Raw genomic sequence first — 13,749 nt, forward strand, 5'->3', positions numbered from 1 at the left:
TAAAATATATGGTCTGGTCTTTTTGGTGAATTAGGAAGTCTTGCTACTGTTTGGTTAAAGAAAAAACTAGAATGTTACTTGCTATCATGCTTTTTATGAAATTGTATAATATATAAGTCACTTGAGGGAAAAATAAAAATGGCCAAATATCTTATGTTATTTGAAAACTTGAATGTAAAGTGTTTTGGTTTACTTAGAGTGGCCAACCTTGTACCAAGAAAAATTTCAACTTTTCCTATGTTAGAAAACATGGTGGCAAACTTCTCAGAAAGTCTTTTAATAGTATAAACTTTTAAAAAAAAATGTAAAACTCATTCAGTTACCTAAGGACCAGGCATAACCGCTTGTAATGATTTTTGACTTGAAATGATTACCAAATTCTATAAATCTTATTATTTACAAAAATCACGACATACTGTTAAGTATTTAAGCCATATATTTTCCTGTAGGGCATTTGGAATGCTTTAAGCTACTAAGTGCAAACTAAAATGCCAAATAAGTAAGGTGTTTTTGAGGGAAATACTAAGTTGATACACTGAATAAGCTAGGAGATCTGCACAAGTTCTTGAAATAGGGAAACAGTGTCATGTGATGACTTTCAGAAGAAGGATCTTATTTAGAGATATTAACCATTAATTAATCAGATTAGACTTATAATTGAATGGATTTGGCTTTGTAAAATCTGGCTTTTTTCTTTTCTTTTCCTCTTCCTTTTTTTTTCTTATTCTTTTTAACTATTTACTTGTATAAAGGTTATGATAAAAGCTTTAAATTTGTACCCTTGGAGTTACTTGGTGGATATTGACAATATATTTGAATCTTAGAAACTAATTCAACTTCCCATTCTTTTTGTTTCACCTGTGAATTATTATTCTTAGTAGGGGCCATATTTGTTACAAATTTTGTTTCATTAAGGAACTGTTGAAACATATAGGCATACAAAATTGCCTCCTTGGATATATTTTTAAAATTATTCTTACAGGTTTTTTTTTTTCCCTCAAGGCCCAGCTCATAGAACTTGTTGGTTGTAGAGAGATCTCAGAGGTCATCTTGTCCAGCCTTCTACAATAGCTGTAGTCAGTCAGTCACTAAACATTATTAAGTGCCTACTAGGTTCCAGGAACTGTCTTAAACAATGGGTATACAAAGAAAGGCCATTCCCTCCCCTCAATGAGCTCACAATCATAAAATGAAGCTTGAAGAAGGCTTTAGATAGGGTATGATGAAGTTCAGGAGTGCAGCCAGGTGGGGAATGATGAGGTGGGTTCTCTAGGCCCTCTCCTTAGAGAATTTGGGACTCTCTGTGCTCTTCTGTCAGGGGAAAGTTAGGTCCTTCTTTCTTAGTGCCAGTACTTTCTCTCTTGAACTCTTAGAATGCGCCATATACTTTTTCATGTAATTGTTTATCTTTATACTTACGTTCAATTAGATTATAAGATACCCAAGTACAGGGATTTGTAGTATCTTTTAAACTTTGCATTTACAGCACTTAATGTAGTTCTCTGCACATTGTAGTCACTTAGTATTAAGTGTTTTCAATGAAAGGGCAGTAATTTAAATCATTTAAACTCTTAACCACAATTGTAGAACGTGGGTAGTTGGAGAAAAAAAGTCAATTTGACTTTAGATACACCTAGAGTGTGTTGCTAAGTGTGTCTTTATGATGGGAAGTAGAATTTTGAGAAGGATCATTTTGGTGCATGAAAGTTTCAGTTGCATGTACTTAGTGACCATTTTTGTTTTTTTGCTAATTGAAGTACCAGTTTGGCTTGTTTGTGGAGTAAAAGTGGCTCCCCGAAGTGACTTATTGATTTAATCCATATGCCCCCTCATTTTCAAGCTCAGCTCACAATGAATACTGTTATTTTACATCAAATTAATAAATGGTGCTTAGGAACAAAATGTGTATAAATAGATAGTAACTGTCCATTTTAAAAAATCCACTCTTGCAGGAACTGAAAGATGTGGGCCATCGGGATCAAATGGCTGCAGCCAGAGGAATCCTACAGAAAAACATTCCAATATTGTATACAGCTGCCCAGGCTTGCCTTCAGCACCCCGATGTAGCTGCTTATAAAGCTAACAGGGACTTGATATACAAACAGTTGCAACAAGCTGTTACTGGAATCTCCAATGCAGCCCAGGCCACAGCTTCTGATGATGCCTCCCAGCAACAGGGTGGAGGAGGAGGAGAACTGGCGTATGCACTCAATAACTTTGATGTAAGTTTCATTATAAAAAGGGGAATTAGGATTGCTGCTGCTCAAATAAACTTTCTTTTCGATAGGGAAACTAGCAGGCATTCTAGGGTCATATGATAGAGATATTCATGAATGTAATTGTAATCTTAAATAGAAAGAAATGCTTATGAAAATCAGTTTACTTCATTCCGCCTTAGCCTGTTAGTTCAAAAATCTTTATTTTTTAAAATTCTTATGAATTAAAACTGATTCCATTTATCTAAGTTTGTATTTCCTGTGAGGTCAGCTCATATTTAGGAGAACAAGATGAGTTATTTGTAAGTTAATCTGCCTAGAAAAATTTATCCTCTTAGTGACAAGATCAGAATATCACATCATCTGACGTGTTAAACAAGTAGGAGCAGAAATCAGGGGTCAAAATACTCTTGGTGCAGTGTTTCAAAGCAGTATTTTTAAAATGCTGCTTCACATACCTTGTGGTAGGACACTTGAATAGGCGCCATTAGGGTTAGTTTTTTGTGCTCCTCTCCTACCATCTCTCTCTCCCTCTCTCTCTCTCTCTCTCTTCTCTCTCTCTTTCTCTCTCTCTCTCTCTCTCTCTCTCTCTCTCTCTCTCTCTCTCTCTCTCTCTGCTAGGCAATTGGGGTTAAGTGACTTGCCTAGGGTCACACAGCTAGTAAGTGTCAAGTGTCTGAGGCCAAATTTGAACTCAGGTCCTCCTGACTCCAGGGCTGGTGCTCTATCCATTGCTCCACCTAGCTGTCCCTTTCCTACCATCTCTTGAAGCAGCAGATAGGTTCCAAAAAAAATCTGTTACCATTTTCCCATCATATATATACCAAAGCATGAGCATTGGTGAATAATTATTTCTGTAGCACTTTCCTGACAGTGACCTTAAGAGGTAGACTGTGCAAATGTTATCTCCATTTTACACGTGAGGAGCCTGAGGCTCAGAAATCAAGGGAAGGATCAGACATCAGAATCACGCCAGAGTCCCCTGATTCTGTTAAGACACACCTGCCTGCCTGGTTTTGTTTCTATGACCGTTAGCTTGCCTTGAAGATGTATGGCCTTATGGGAGTCACTTTACTCATTTTTCTTTTTCTGGGTCTCATTTTTCTTGTTAGTTTTTTATGGGAACTGGGCTAAGATTATGTCTAAATTCCCTTTTAAGTCAGTTCAGTGCCAAAATCTGAGGAGTGGGGAGAATTTTTACTTTTTATTGGCATTTTTTTCTTCCCTGTAGCAGAGATTCTTTTTTTGTTTCAAATCCCCATCCCAGGGTTTGGGAGGAGGAAGATGGGTTCTTGCTAGTTTGCATGGGTGCTTGCTTACTTATTGTAAGTCACACACTGTAACCCTAAAATATTAAATAATTACTCTTGTGTTATTGCAAGAGGACCTTAAATATTAAATAACTTTAATCATTGAAAATTGTTACGATACATTCTGTGTGTCAGCTGACACTGTTGTCAGCTTCTCATAGGATCAAACATCATAGAAATTAGATTTAGAAGGAACCTTAATGGCCACTTACCTCAAATCCCTTATATTATCCAGGAGGAAACTGAGACCCAGAGGCGTTCAGTTACTTGGCCAGAGTCATGGAAGTACTGTGTAGCAGAAGCAGCATTTGAGGCCAGCACCCCTGACTCTGAATCCTTCATTCTTCCCACTGCACTAAATCAGCTCTCTTGATGTAATTGTAAGCTTGTATTCCACTTTAACATGAAAATATATCGTTCTTCTTTGCAGTAAAAATAGCCTGCTGCTTCAAGTAAATAATACCCATCAACAAGTTCTTCAGTGTTCTGGGCCTCAGTTTCCTTACCTATAAAATAACAGAGTTCTAATGATGTTGATCTGTAGTGCTGTAGCCGTGAGGCTATTAATTCTATTACTGCTTGAATTCCAGAGGCGTATCATATTGACTGCCACTTATCCTAATACAGTTTTGTTTGGACTGATTCCATAGTAACCTCATCTGTTAAGAAAAAAATGGCCAGATAAATTGTAGAGTTAAATAAACTATAAAGAGTCTGCCTTTCAGTTTTTAAATTGTAGAACCATTTGACTGAAGAGAAGTGGGAAAGGTGTCCATAATGGAAAACAGAAAAATGTTTTGAGCATTTTATCTGACTAAAACAATTGAAGTTGCCTGGGATAATTTTGTCAAAGGTCATGGCCCTTTCAGTTAAGAATTTAAGCAAATATTTGCATAATCATATAAGCATGTTTATATGTAATTATATAAACATTATGGGTGGAAAGGTATAGCTATTATTGTTTGCCCATCTGAAGATATTATTAGTAGGTGCTCTGTACCTGACTGTATGGTCCCCTGACTAGATCTCAGGAAGTCTCTTCTGACTTGCCATTAATCTTATTGCTGATGATTTGGTCCTTAGATTGTGCTACATTTACTTTGAGGAGGGCAAAGGGAATTTTGCTGCATGTGATTTATTATGACAAATGAAACAGTAATTATACTTCCCTGGACTGGTACATTGGCAAGATTTATTCCCTGATATTATGAATTGTCTGAGAAGTCCTACTCTGATTGCTACCTGTGATGTAGAGGTGATTTTGGGTTCATGACGGTTATGCCAGTGGACCATGAACTCTTGGAAGTATGGTCCCAGGAAAAAGCTGATTCTATTTTCTGAGGGTCAGCCTAGCTTAGGTACAGGGAAACTTCTCACCAGTAGGCTAGCCACTTGTTGATGAATTATTTGGTTGCTGCAACCCATAAAATACAAAATAAACCCCAGTTTTATGTAGCCTTCTTCTACTTTTGCAGTGATAGTAACTGAGTGGTGGAAAAGGGGGATGAAGGGCTCTAGAAATCAGTTTTTAGACCACCTATAAACTTTGAGTTGGTACTCTAAATGTGAGAACTGTGTTCAATGACCAGTAAGTGAAAATAACATTAAAGAGTTGTAACTTATCAATCTTGTCTATAAACAAAACAATCCTGTCTGTAAACAGCTAAATGGAAAGATAGCTCACAGGTATTCCTTGTAGAGGCAAAGGAAAGAACTGGAAGAATTTGTTTCATCCTACGCAGAAAGAGCCATAATTTTATGAGGTATTTTGTAGTTATTGCCATGCTCATAAGTATTTGCAAAAACACCTATGAAAATAAGTTAGAAGTTAAAATTCTCCATAATAAATTGACATCCACTTGACAACACTGGTTGACTTCATTGCAATAGTGAGAATAGCTAAGGATGGTAACAAGTGTCTGAACGCATGGGTCAGAGAAAAAGAGCAGCATAATGCTTAGGTCAGGATTCTAGAAATTTCATGTCTTTATGATATTATTAGATGCTGTAAATGGCAAGAATTGAATGACTTTTAAAAGTAAAGTTGATTATATTTTAACAGATAATAAAAGACTTGTTTTGATATTAGAGTCACTCTCAAATCATGTTTCTGTGTACAGACACACTACTACTTATTTAAGGAAACATCAGAATTAGTAAGCAGCTAGAATGTAAAATAATGAGAGAAAAAAATGGCATGTAATTATAGCATCTTAATCCTGAACTATTTTTGAACGGGTAATTAATAATGAAAAATGGATAACATACAATACGGCAGAAATAACATCAACACTGATTACAATACTTTTATACAAAAATTTAACTAATAAAAACCAAAAGCTCTTTGGGAAGGACTTGGCAAGCAGTGAGAGATGATGGCCAAAGTCAATATTGGTTTAAAGTAATTTATAAATCTTGTGAAGGAAGATGATTGATGTTTATGAACAATGTTGCTTTATAAAGAAGAGAGAAGCAGTAGAGGGTAAAAACAAATTTGTTTATTTGTTTTTGGGTGAGGCAGTTGGGGTTAAGTGACAGGCCTAGAGTCGTACAGCTAGTATTATGTGTCTGAGGCTGGATTTGAACTCAGGTCCTCCTGACTCCAGGGCCGGTGGTAAAAACAAATTTGAAAAAAGCTTGGTGAGAGACACAAATAAGTAAAGTAATCCTGAGGGGCATTTAAAGATTAAGATGGAAGTAGGGCAGCAAACAGAAGAAAAATGGAGATCTACAAAATTTTTTGTAAGAAACTGTTTTTGCCCTCTAGACTCTAAAATTAAAGTCTTGATAGACAAGGTAGAAATGACAGAGTTTGGGAAAGCAGGTACATTGGACCCAAGTCAACATAGAGGAGATCTCTGCTAGAGGTAATTAAATTTTGAGAGTATTAAAGGATCAATCTCAAGACTTTGGAAGAGAGGAAGATACCAAGGGCTTATTTACCCACTATTCCAACTGTGCAGAATCTTTCAGACTCATCTAGACATGAGTCATCTGCATACATGTCAAAGGACATTATTGTAAGGACAATATCTTTACCATGTCACAATTGACTGATAGATGTGGAGAATGTAACATCACACTGTGCTTATTGTTTGTTGTTATTGTGAAAAGGCGTTTGACAACAGTGGAGCAGTTTCTGTCTTAAACCACTCTTTCTACAAGGTGCCTTCTATCCATAGCTTCAGAATTCCTATAAAGATACAGTCTGGAATATTAGTCTCTTGGAAGAGATCTATAACCATTTGGAAGTTTGGCCCGACTATGCACACAGGAAAAATCAAATGTATGAAGTATCTCTTGCTCAGATTGGGACATGGAGATGTATGGATACCCTTTGCCATCAATATACATATGTTGTACAAACAGCAAGATGGACGGTGAATTGAGCCCACAGTTAAGCAGGAGGAAGAGAGAGGGCTGAATTGCCTCCAGAAAATTACAAAGCTCTTTTAATGATCCCAAAAGACTCATCTTTTTAAAAATGGTATTCTGTTAGTGGCGTAGTATGACTGTGAGGTATCAAATATAAATCTCTGAAGAATTGAAGATGAATATAACTTGAAAGGCAGTGGAGAAGTGTGTGATGAATGTGAGCATACTGCAACATATAATCAATGAAGACTTTCAAAGAACAAGAACAGATAATATCAGTGGGCTAATAAATAATAGGAAAAAGAAGCTGGGGTGGTCACGTAATGCATGATGACAGGAAGATAGCCTTCGTTTTCTCCTGGTTTCCACAATGTGCTTGTTGGATCCCGTGGCAGACTCACCAGAGTGCATGACTGGATTGTAATCTGCATTGTTGGAGGGAACATTCAGATTGATGAACTCACAGGATCATTTGAATAGTATTCAGTCAGCCAGTGCTGACTGTGTGCTAGGCACTGGGCTATGTTCTGAGGCCATGAAGAAATGCTTTTCAAGCAGATCAGATTGGAATGGAAGAAACAATATGTAAAACAAGTCTGTCCATGTAAGTAAGACATGTATAGGACAAATTACAGGTAATCTCAGCAAAGGCATTAGCATTAAGGGGAAAGGCTTTTCGTGAAGGGTGGGCTTTTAGCTGAGACTTGAACCTAGAGAGGAAATTCAGGTTAGCTGAAACTTGCAAGGTATTTTCCAAATTTTTTATAAACAGGTTTCCTGCCCTTGAAGTACTTAAAATATAATCATACAAAAGAACTACACTAGGAGCGGAAATTAAAAGCTAGAAGGAATTCTAAGGAGCAGGGAGATGTCTGGACTAGGATAGAGGTGGGACTGAGACCAAATTTGAGACGGGCTTCAAAGCTCTTTATTATTAAGCTATCAATACATTAACCATGAAGTAAATTAATTTTATTCTGAAACTGCCTGTTGAGTCAGTGAGATTTGGGGGAATGATTATTTGAAAAATAAGTTCATCTGATGTTGCATAGCCAAGCTTGCTATGTATAGTCTATACCATGGCACTTTGGCAGGTTCAAGAGAAAACCAACCCACTTCCCTTGTTTGCTTACGATGAGGTAATTACATTGGACAACTTTAATAGTTAGCATTGTACAGATGGACTTGTAGTTAACTCAAGAGTTCAGTAGTTTGAATTGGATTTAGGCTGACATATTTGCATCTGTTTTTTCTCTACCGTGCCTCATGGAGGCCAAGTTTTGCTAAGTTGTTGGTTTGCAGTACTTTGAAAAAATGAACTGCCAGTTGAACACAGCTCATCATTATGTGGGATTATCCCTGGAAATGTTACCTTCAATCTGTCACGAAGTATAAATTTCTTCCATATGTTTGACTATTTGTATGCTTATCGAATTGTAATCAAAGTTTTTCTTATTTTATCTTGGAAAAAATCAAGGTAATGGCATAGTTATAGATAATAGTGTTTTCTTTTCCAGAAACAAATAATCGTTGACCCTCTGAGCTTCAGTGAAGAGCGTTTCAGACCTTCTCTTGAGGAGCGCCTAGAGAGTATCATCAGTGGAGCAGCCCTGATGGCGGATTCGTCTTGTACTCGTGATGATCGGCGGGAACGTATTGTGGCAGAGTGCAATGCAGTTCGACAGGCCTTACAGGATCTACTTTCTGAATATATGGGGAATGTAAGTGTGAGGGTTTGAGTTGTTGTTATGGCTTTTTACTAATTTAAAAGATTCCTTTTATTAATCCCATTAATGATAGCAGGCTATTGGGTAATTTATGGAATTAACTTTTTTTTTTACTAAAATATTGATTACTTGAGTATTTTTCAGTATTTAGGGTGCTAACTTCAGGTGTTATTAGCTTAATTGCAAAATACAAATACTTTCTTTGGAGTCATATTGTTTTCATCATATTTCTCAACATTGAGAGGCTGTAGGCAAAAGACTTTTGAGAAGCTGCCACTTTTAATAATAAAATACAGTTTTAGATCTAATTGTGTGAGGATATGCATGCCATACAGATTTTTATCTCTTCATAATTGTCATTTCTAAATTGCTTTTCAACCAGATGGACAAAAATTAGAATAGGGCATTGATTCAAACATTTCCCTAATAGAAAATTATTGGGCTGAATTCAGAATATTTTTGAACTTAGAATTCTGCCACCACAGAGCTTGTGGTTGTGAATCTTTTTACTCAAGAGAATACTTATACTTATGTATTTTGTCCAAAGGTCATTTTCCCCCTCTACATTTTTATTTTAATTTTTAAAAAATATTTTCACCCTCATGATCAAAATATTGGGATAAGAAACAATCGATTAACATTTATTCAATGCCATCTATGTACTATGCATGGTGCTAAGCACTGGAAGTATAAGAGAAAGAGCTCACAGTCTAATCAGAGGGGACAATATGCAAACAAATATGTACAAAAAAGATACAGAGAGGCTAAATTGGGGGCCTAGTCTTAGAATGAAGACACCAAAATGAAGGAGAACTGGGAAAGGCTTTTTGTAGAAGGTAAGATTTTAGGTGGGACTTTATGAAGGTCAAAGAAACCAGGACAGGAAGGTGTTCCAGGCACGGGGTCATCCAGTGATAATGCACAGTGAGGAATCCGAGGCCAGCATTATTGGATAACAGACTACTTGGAGGGGAGTGAAGTGTAACAAGGTAGAAAGGGTCCAGATTATGAAGTTTAAAAGCCAGGCCAGATTTATATTTGATCCTGGAGGAAATAGGGAGTCATTGGACTTTTTTGAATTGGGGGGGGAGGAGGAGGAGGAGGGAGAGGTGTGATATTGTCAGATCTGGACTTTAGGAAGATCAGTTTGACGGCTGAGCAGATTATCAATTGGAGAGACTTGAAGCAGAGGAATGAACCAAAAGGCTTTTGTTACCAGCCAGGTGTTAGGTCATGAGAGCCTGAGCCAGGGTCACAGTACTGTCAGAGAAGAGAAGGCAGTTTATGGGAGAGTTTTTACAAAGGTAGAAATGGCAAGTCTTGACAACTTGGTTGGATATAGAGAGTGAGAGAGTAAGGAGAGTAAGGTTTCAAGACTGGGAGGATAGTGGTGTCCTCAACAATAATAGGGAAATTAGAAAGAAAGGAGCATTTTGGGGAAGATAATAATAATTCTGTTCTGAACGCACTGAGTTGGATATGTCTGTGGGACAACCAGAAGTTGAATATGGTGAAAGTAAAAGTTAGAAGAGAGGTTAGGACGGGACAAGTAAATCAGAGTTATCTGCATAGAGATGATCATTGAAACCATGGGAGCTGATGAGATCATCAAGTGAGATATATGTATTTCACTTATATATTGTTATACAATATTATATTTCTATATAAGTATAGATCTAGAGAGCCTAGAAGAGAGTGATATCTGTGGTTAGCAGATATGACCTGAATGAAGTTTATCAAAGGAGAGATAAGAAGATAGATAAGATAAGAAGACAGATAAGAGGAGAAATAGGAGAAAGCAATATCTCAAAATCTGAGAGAGCTCGAGAAGAGGGTGATCAACAGTGTTGGACAGTGCAGAGAGGTGAAGGATGGGGATTAAGAAAATGCCGTTAGATCACTTATAATTTTGGAGAGGCCAGTTTATGTCGAGTGATGAGGTCAGAAGCCAGACCCGAGAAAAGATTGAGGAAAGGAAATGTTGCTATCTTTTGTGGGACCACCTTCTGGAAGAGTTAAGCTACAAAAGATGGGAGTGAAGTAGGACAGTAGCTAATGGGGATGGACAGATCAAGTGAATGAATTGTCTAAAATCAGTTTGTTTTAAAAAAAAGATGAAAATTTGGATTGTCCCTAGAATATTAATATTCAACATTTTTTCATGAAAATTTTTTTTGTCCTTTCTCCGTATTCCTTCCTTGCTATGAAGCTTAATTTGTTCAGTTTGACATATGCAGTAAATGCTATTGGTGACTTATGAATGTAGATTATTTGAGTGAAGCTGAATGTATTCCCTTGTTTAGCTTGTTTTCTACCACATTGTAAAATTAGTAGAGCATATTGAATTTTTTAAAGCCATTGCTATGTTGTGATTGTAGCCAGTCTACCTCAGAAAAATGAGATTAGAGGCTCAGTTAAATCAAGTGGAAAAAACAGTTGATAAGCCACGGTGAAAATGTGGGACACATCTAAAAATCCTTATTTAAGCTTGAAGTTTTCAGAAGTGGTTAGGTTGAAGCATGAATTACACTGGTAGAGTCTTAAATAGGGAATCAAAAGATGGTGATACATAAATAGATCAAAGGTATGTGCTAAATTTGAGCTGAGGAGAGTAGTGCAAAAGTCCCTCAATATGGGTTATGCTAAAGAAAAGCCAAAAAATGCTTCAATACTTAAGTACATGGGGTAATGAATCAGCACCAAGTGCATTGTAGTGAGGACAGAGTGACTAAGGGATTAACAGTGGAATAACTTGTACTGCATAGGCAAACATTATGAGAGGTGAAAACTGTGGTGTAGATTAAATGCTAAATGGTATAGTTGAAAAGAGCACTAAAATTTGAATCCTGGCTCATTTACTTTCTACTAGTGTTCATTTCATCCCTCTGGGCCTCAGTTTCCTCAGTTGCAGAATGATAGGGTTCATCTTCAAAAAAGGCTTAAGCTAGGAATCTTGAATAGAAATTAGCATTTTACTTTATGTACATATATATGTATATATATGTATATATGTGTGTGTGTGTGTGTATATATATATATATATATATATATATATATATATATATATATATATATCTCTTTTGATAGATATTCTTTATGTTAGAAAAGTATTTTAGTCCTGTATGGAGCATAGAGGGGTAGGTATTTTGTGGCCTTTACTGTATTTTTCTTGGGGAAAAAGTTGAGAGTTGATTGTTTTGGGGTTAAAAGGTTCATCAATGAGAACAACCAGGCACAATGTTTCCTATTGCTTGTACACAAACTAACACATGCAGAACCTCTCATAGCTAGCCAAGGGCTAATCAGCCAATGCCCTCTGTTTATGAATTTCAGGCCTAGATCTGCCATAATGCAACTGTCAGTCTTTGACAATTTTCCTGGGAAATGAATGAGAATATATATATATGTTACATTGAAACTGTAGACAACTTGGACTAATAAAACGTGACCTATAGTGTGACATTTTATTAGCAAGACTTCATTATTCAGTTTTTGGGTTGCTAGGATTCCTATTCATTGTGAAACCAAATACTTTCATACCAGATGAAAATGCTTTAGTTTGTCATCCAGTGTTGTCACATAACGTGAAAAAAGATCAAGGAAACTCTTTAAATTCCTTGCCATGCACTATTTCTTGGTGCCCAAATATTACAGAAATTGTATATAATTGTGCATCGTCTATGCTATATAAGGGACTAAGTTTATTGTAAAATTTGCTGTAAATTTAAGCTTCATTAAAATCCTGGGGTGTCCTCCAGTATTTCTCAATCAAATTTCCATTCTGCGAATAGACAGGTGTATTTTCAGGTACTTTTATTGACTTTCCAGTTTGAGCTTTTATAAGAGAGTTCCCAAGGGACAGAGGCTATGTATTTATAGTTGGAGATGTTTAGATATTAATTTTGCACTCAGTGAAAATTTAAGTAAATACAGGATTAACTTTTTGATGTAATATGAGAACTGTAACTGTTGTCAGTGAAAAGACATTTTTATGGTCTAAACTAGTGGTGTCAGACTGAAATTTGAAATGGGGGCTGTGTGTTTGACACCTGTTCTAAAGTGATGGTCAAGTGTGGGCTTTTTCAAAAATTACCTTAATGTATCAAACCACAATTTAGCTTCAAAACAAACAGGTTTGAGAAGCATTTTGTGTATGTGGCTTGGCAGTTAGAAAGTACGTGATCTTTTATGGTCATAAAATGCCATGTTCATTTATTAAATAGAATGGTACATGCTTAATGAAGCAATAGTAAAGTTGCCTTTTGAAGGCAAGATGATAGATCAGAGATTTGGAAGCATGATCAATATCTTGGCCTGCAGGTGAGTAGGATTTTAGTATGTCAGAATTGATCTTAGACTGTTGTGGTATTTTTATCTTCTAACACATTAGAGAAACATAGGAGACTTTTGTAGAGCTAGAAACTCTTTACTGAGTTGTGAGGGTTGGTTGTTTTAAACAAATGAAAACCTTAATCCTTTTAGCTTCTTGAGGTTTTTTAGTTGAAATTTTAATGTCTCAGATCATTACACTTTATATTAATTTCTGACACACCATCAATCCAAATAATGAGCTTCTCGTTATAGGAAGAACTCCAAAGACAGTCTCAACTAAACATTATCTGTAAGGTTTCCATCTCTGTGTTGTTGCTTTACAGTAACTACAGTAAGCTACTTACCCAAATTATTTTGGTTACCCAAAGAAGCACAGATTGCCTTTGAGAATGGATAGTGAGGTCACACTTATGAAACCAAGTTTTTGGAAGTTATAAGGTAAATCATTATCTTTAAGGTTATTCTTTCAGGTCAAAAATTTTTTTAGTCCACTGTGATTTGGACTAATAAGTCAGATGTCTATAGAGTTTTATGGCTCCTGTTTTAAATGTGGCTGAAAAACAGAAGGGATTTCATAGATATTCAAAAGCATAATACTTCTTTATTGATATTTGAATGAGGTCTGTAGGTTTTTTCCATTTTAGAAATGTGTAAGTGCTCATTAATAGTAGTGTGAAGCTGGAAGTTTATTAGTCTTAGTTTGTATCAAACGACTTGCTATAGAGTTAGATATAATTAGACATTTAACCGTAAGTGTAGCTTCATTTTTTTTTAACTAATCCTTACATT

The 13,749-nt window shown here is 36.1% G+C and overlaps 1 protein-coding gene across 1 annotated transcript in view; it reads left to right on the forward strand.

The window, feature by feature from the left end:
• CTNNA1 (catenin alpha 1) overlaps positions 1 to 13,749 on the forward strand; it is a 154,255-nt gene that overhangs the window by 45,508 nt on the left and 94,998 nt on the right. The window contains exons 6-7 of the mRNA XM_021005074.2: positions 1,953 to 2,222; positions 8,419 to 8,622. Of these exons, the coding sequence (XP_020860733.1) occupies positions 1,953 to 2,222; positions 8,419 to 8,622 (474 nt within the window). The remainder of the gene's footprint in view (positions 1 to 1,952; positions 2,223 to 8,418; positions 8,623 to 13,749) is intronic.

This window comes from Phascolarctos cinereus, unplaced genomic scaffold (genome assembly GCF_003287225.1).
Source record: "Phascolarctos cinereus isolate Bilbo 61053 unplaced genomic scaffold, phaCin_HiC Scaffold_2;HRSCAF=192, whole genome shotgun sequence".
Classification (NCBI taxonomy): Eukaryota; Metazoa; Chordata; class Mammalia; order Diprotodontia; family Phascolarctidae; genus Phascolarctos; species Phascolarctos cinereus.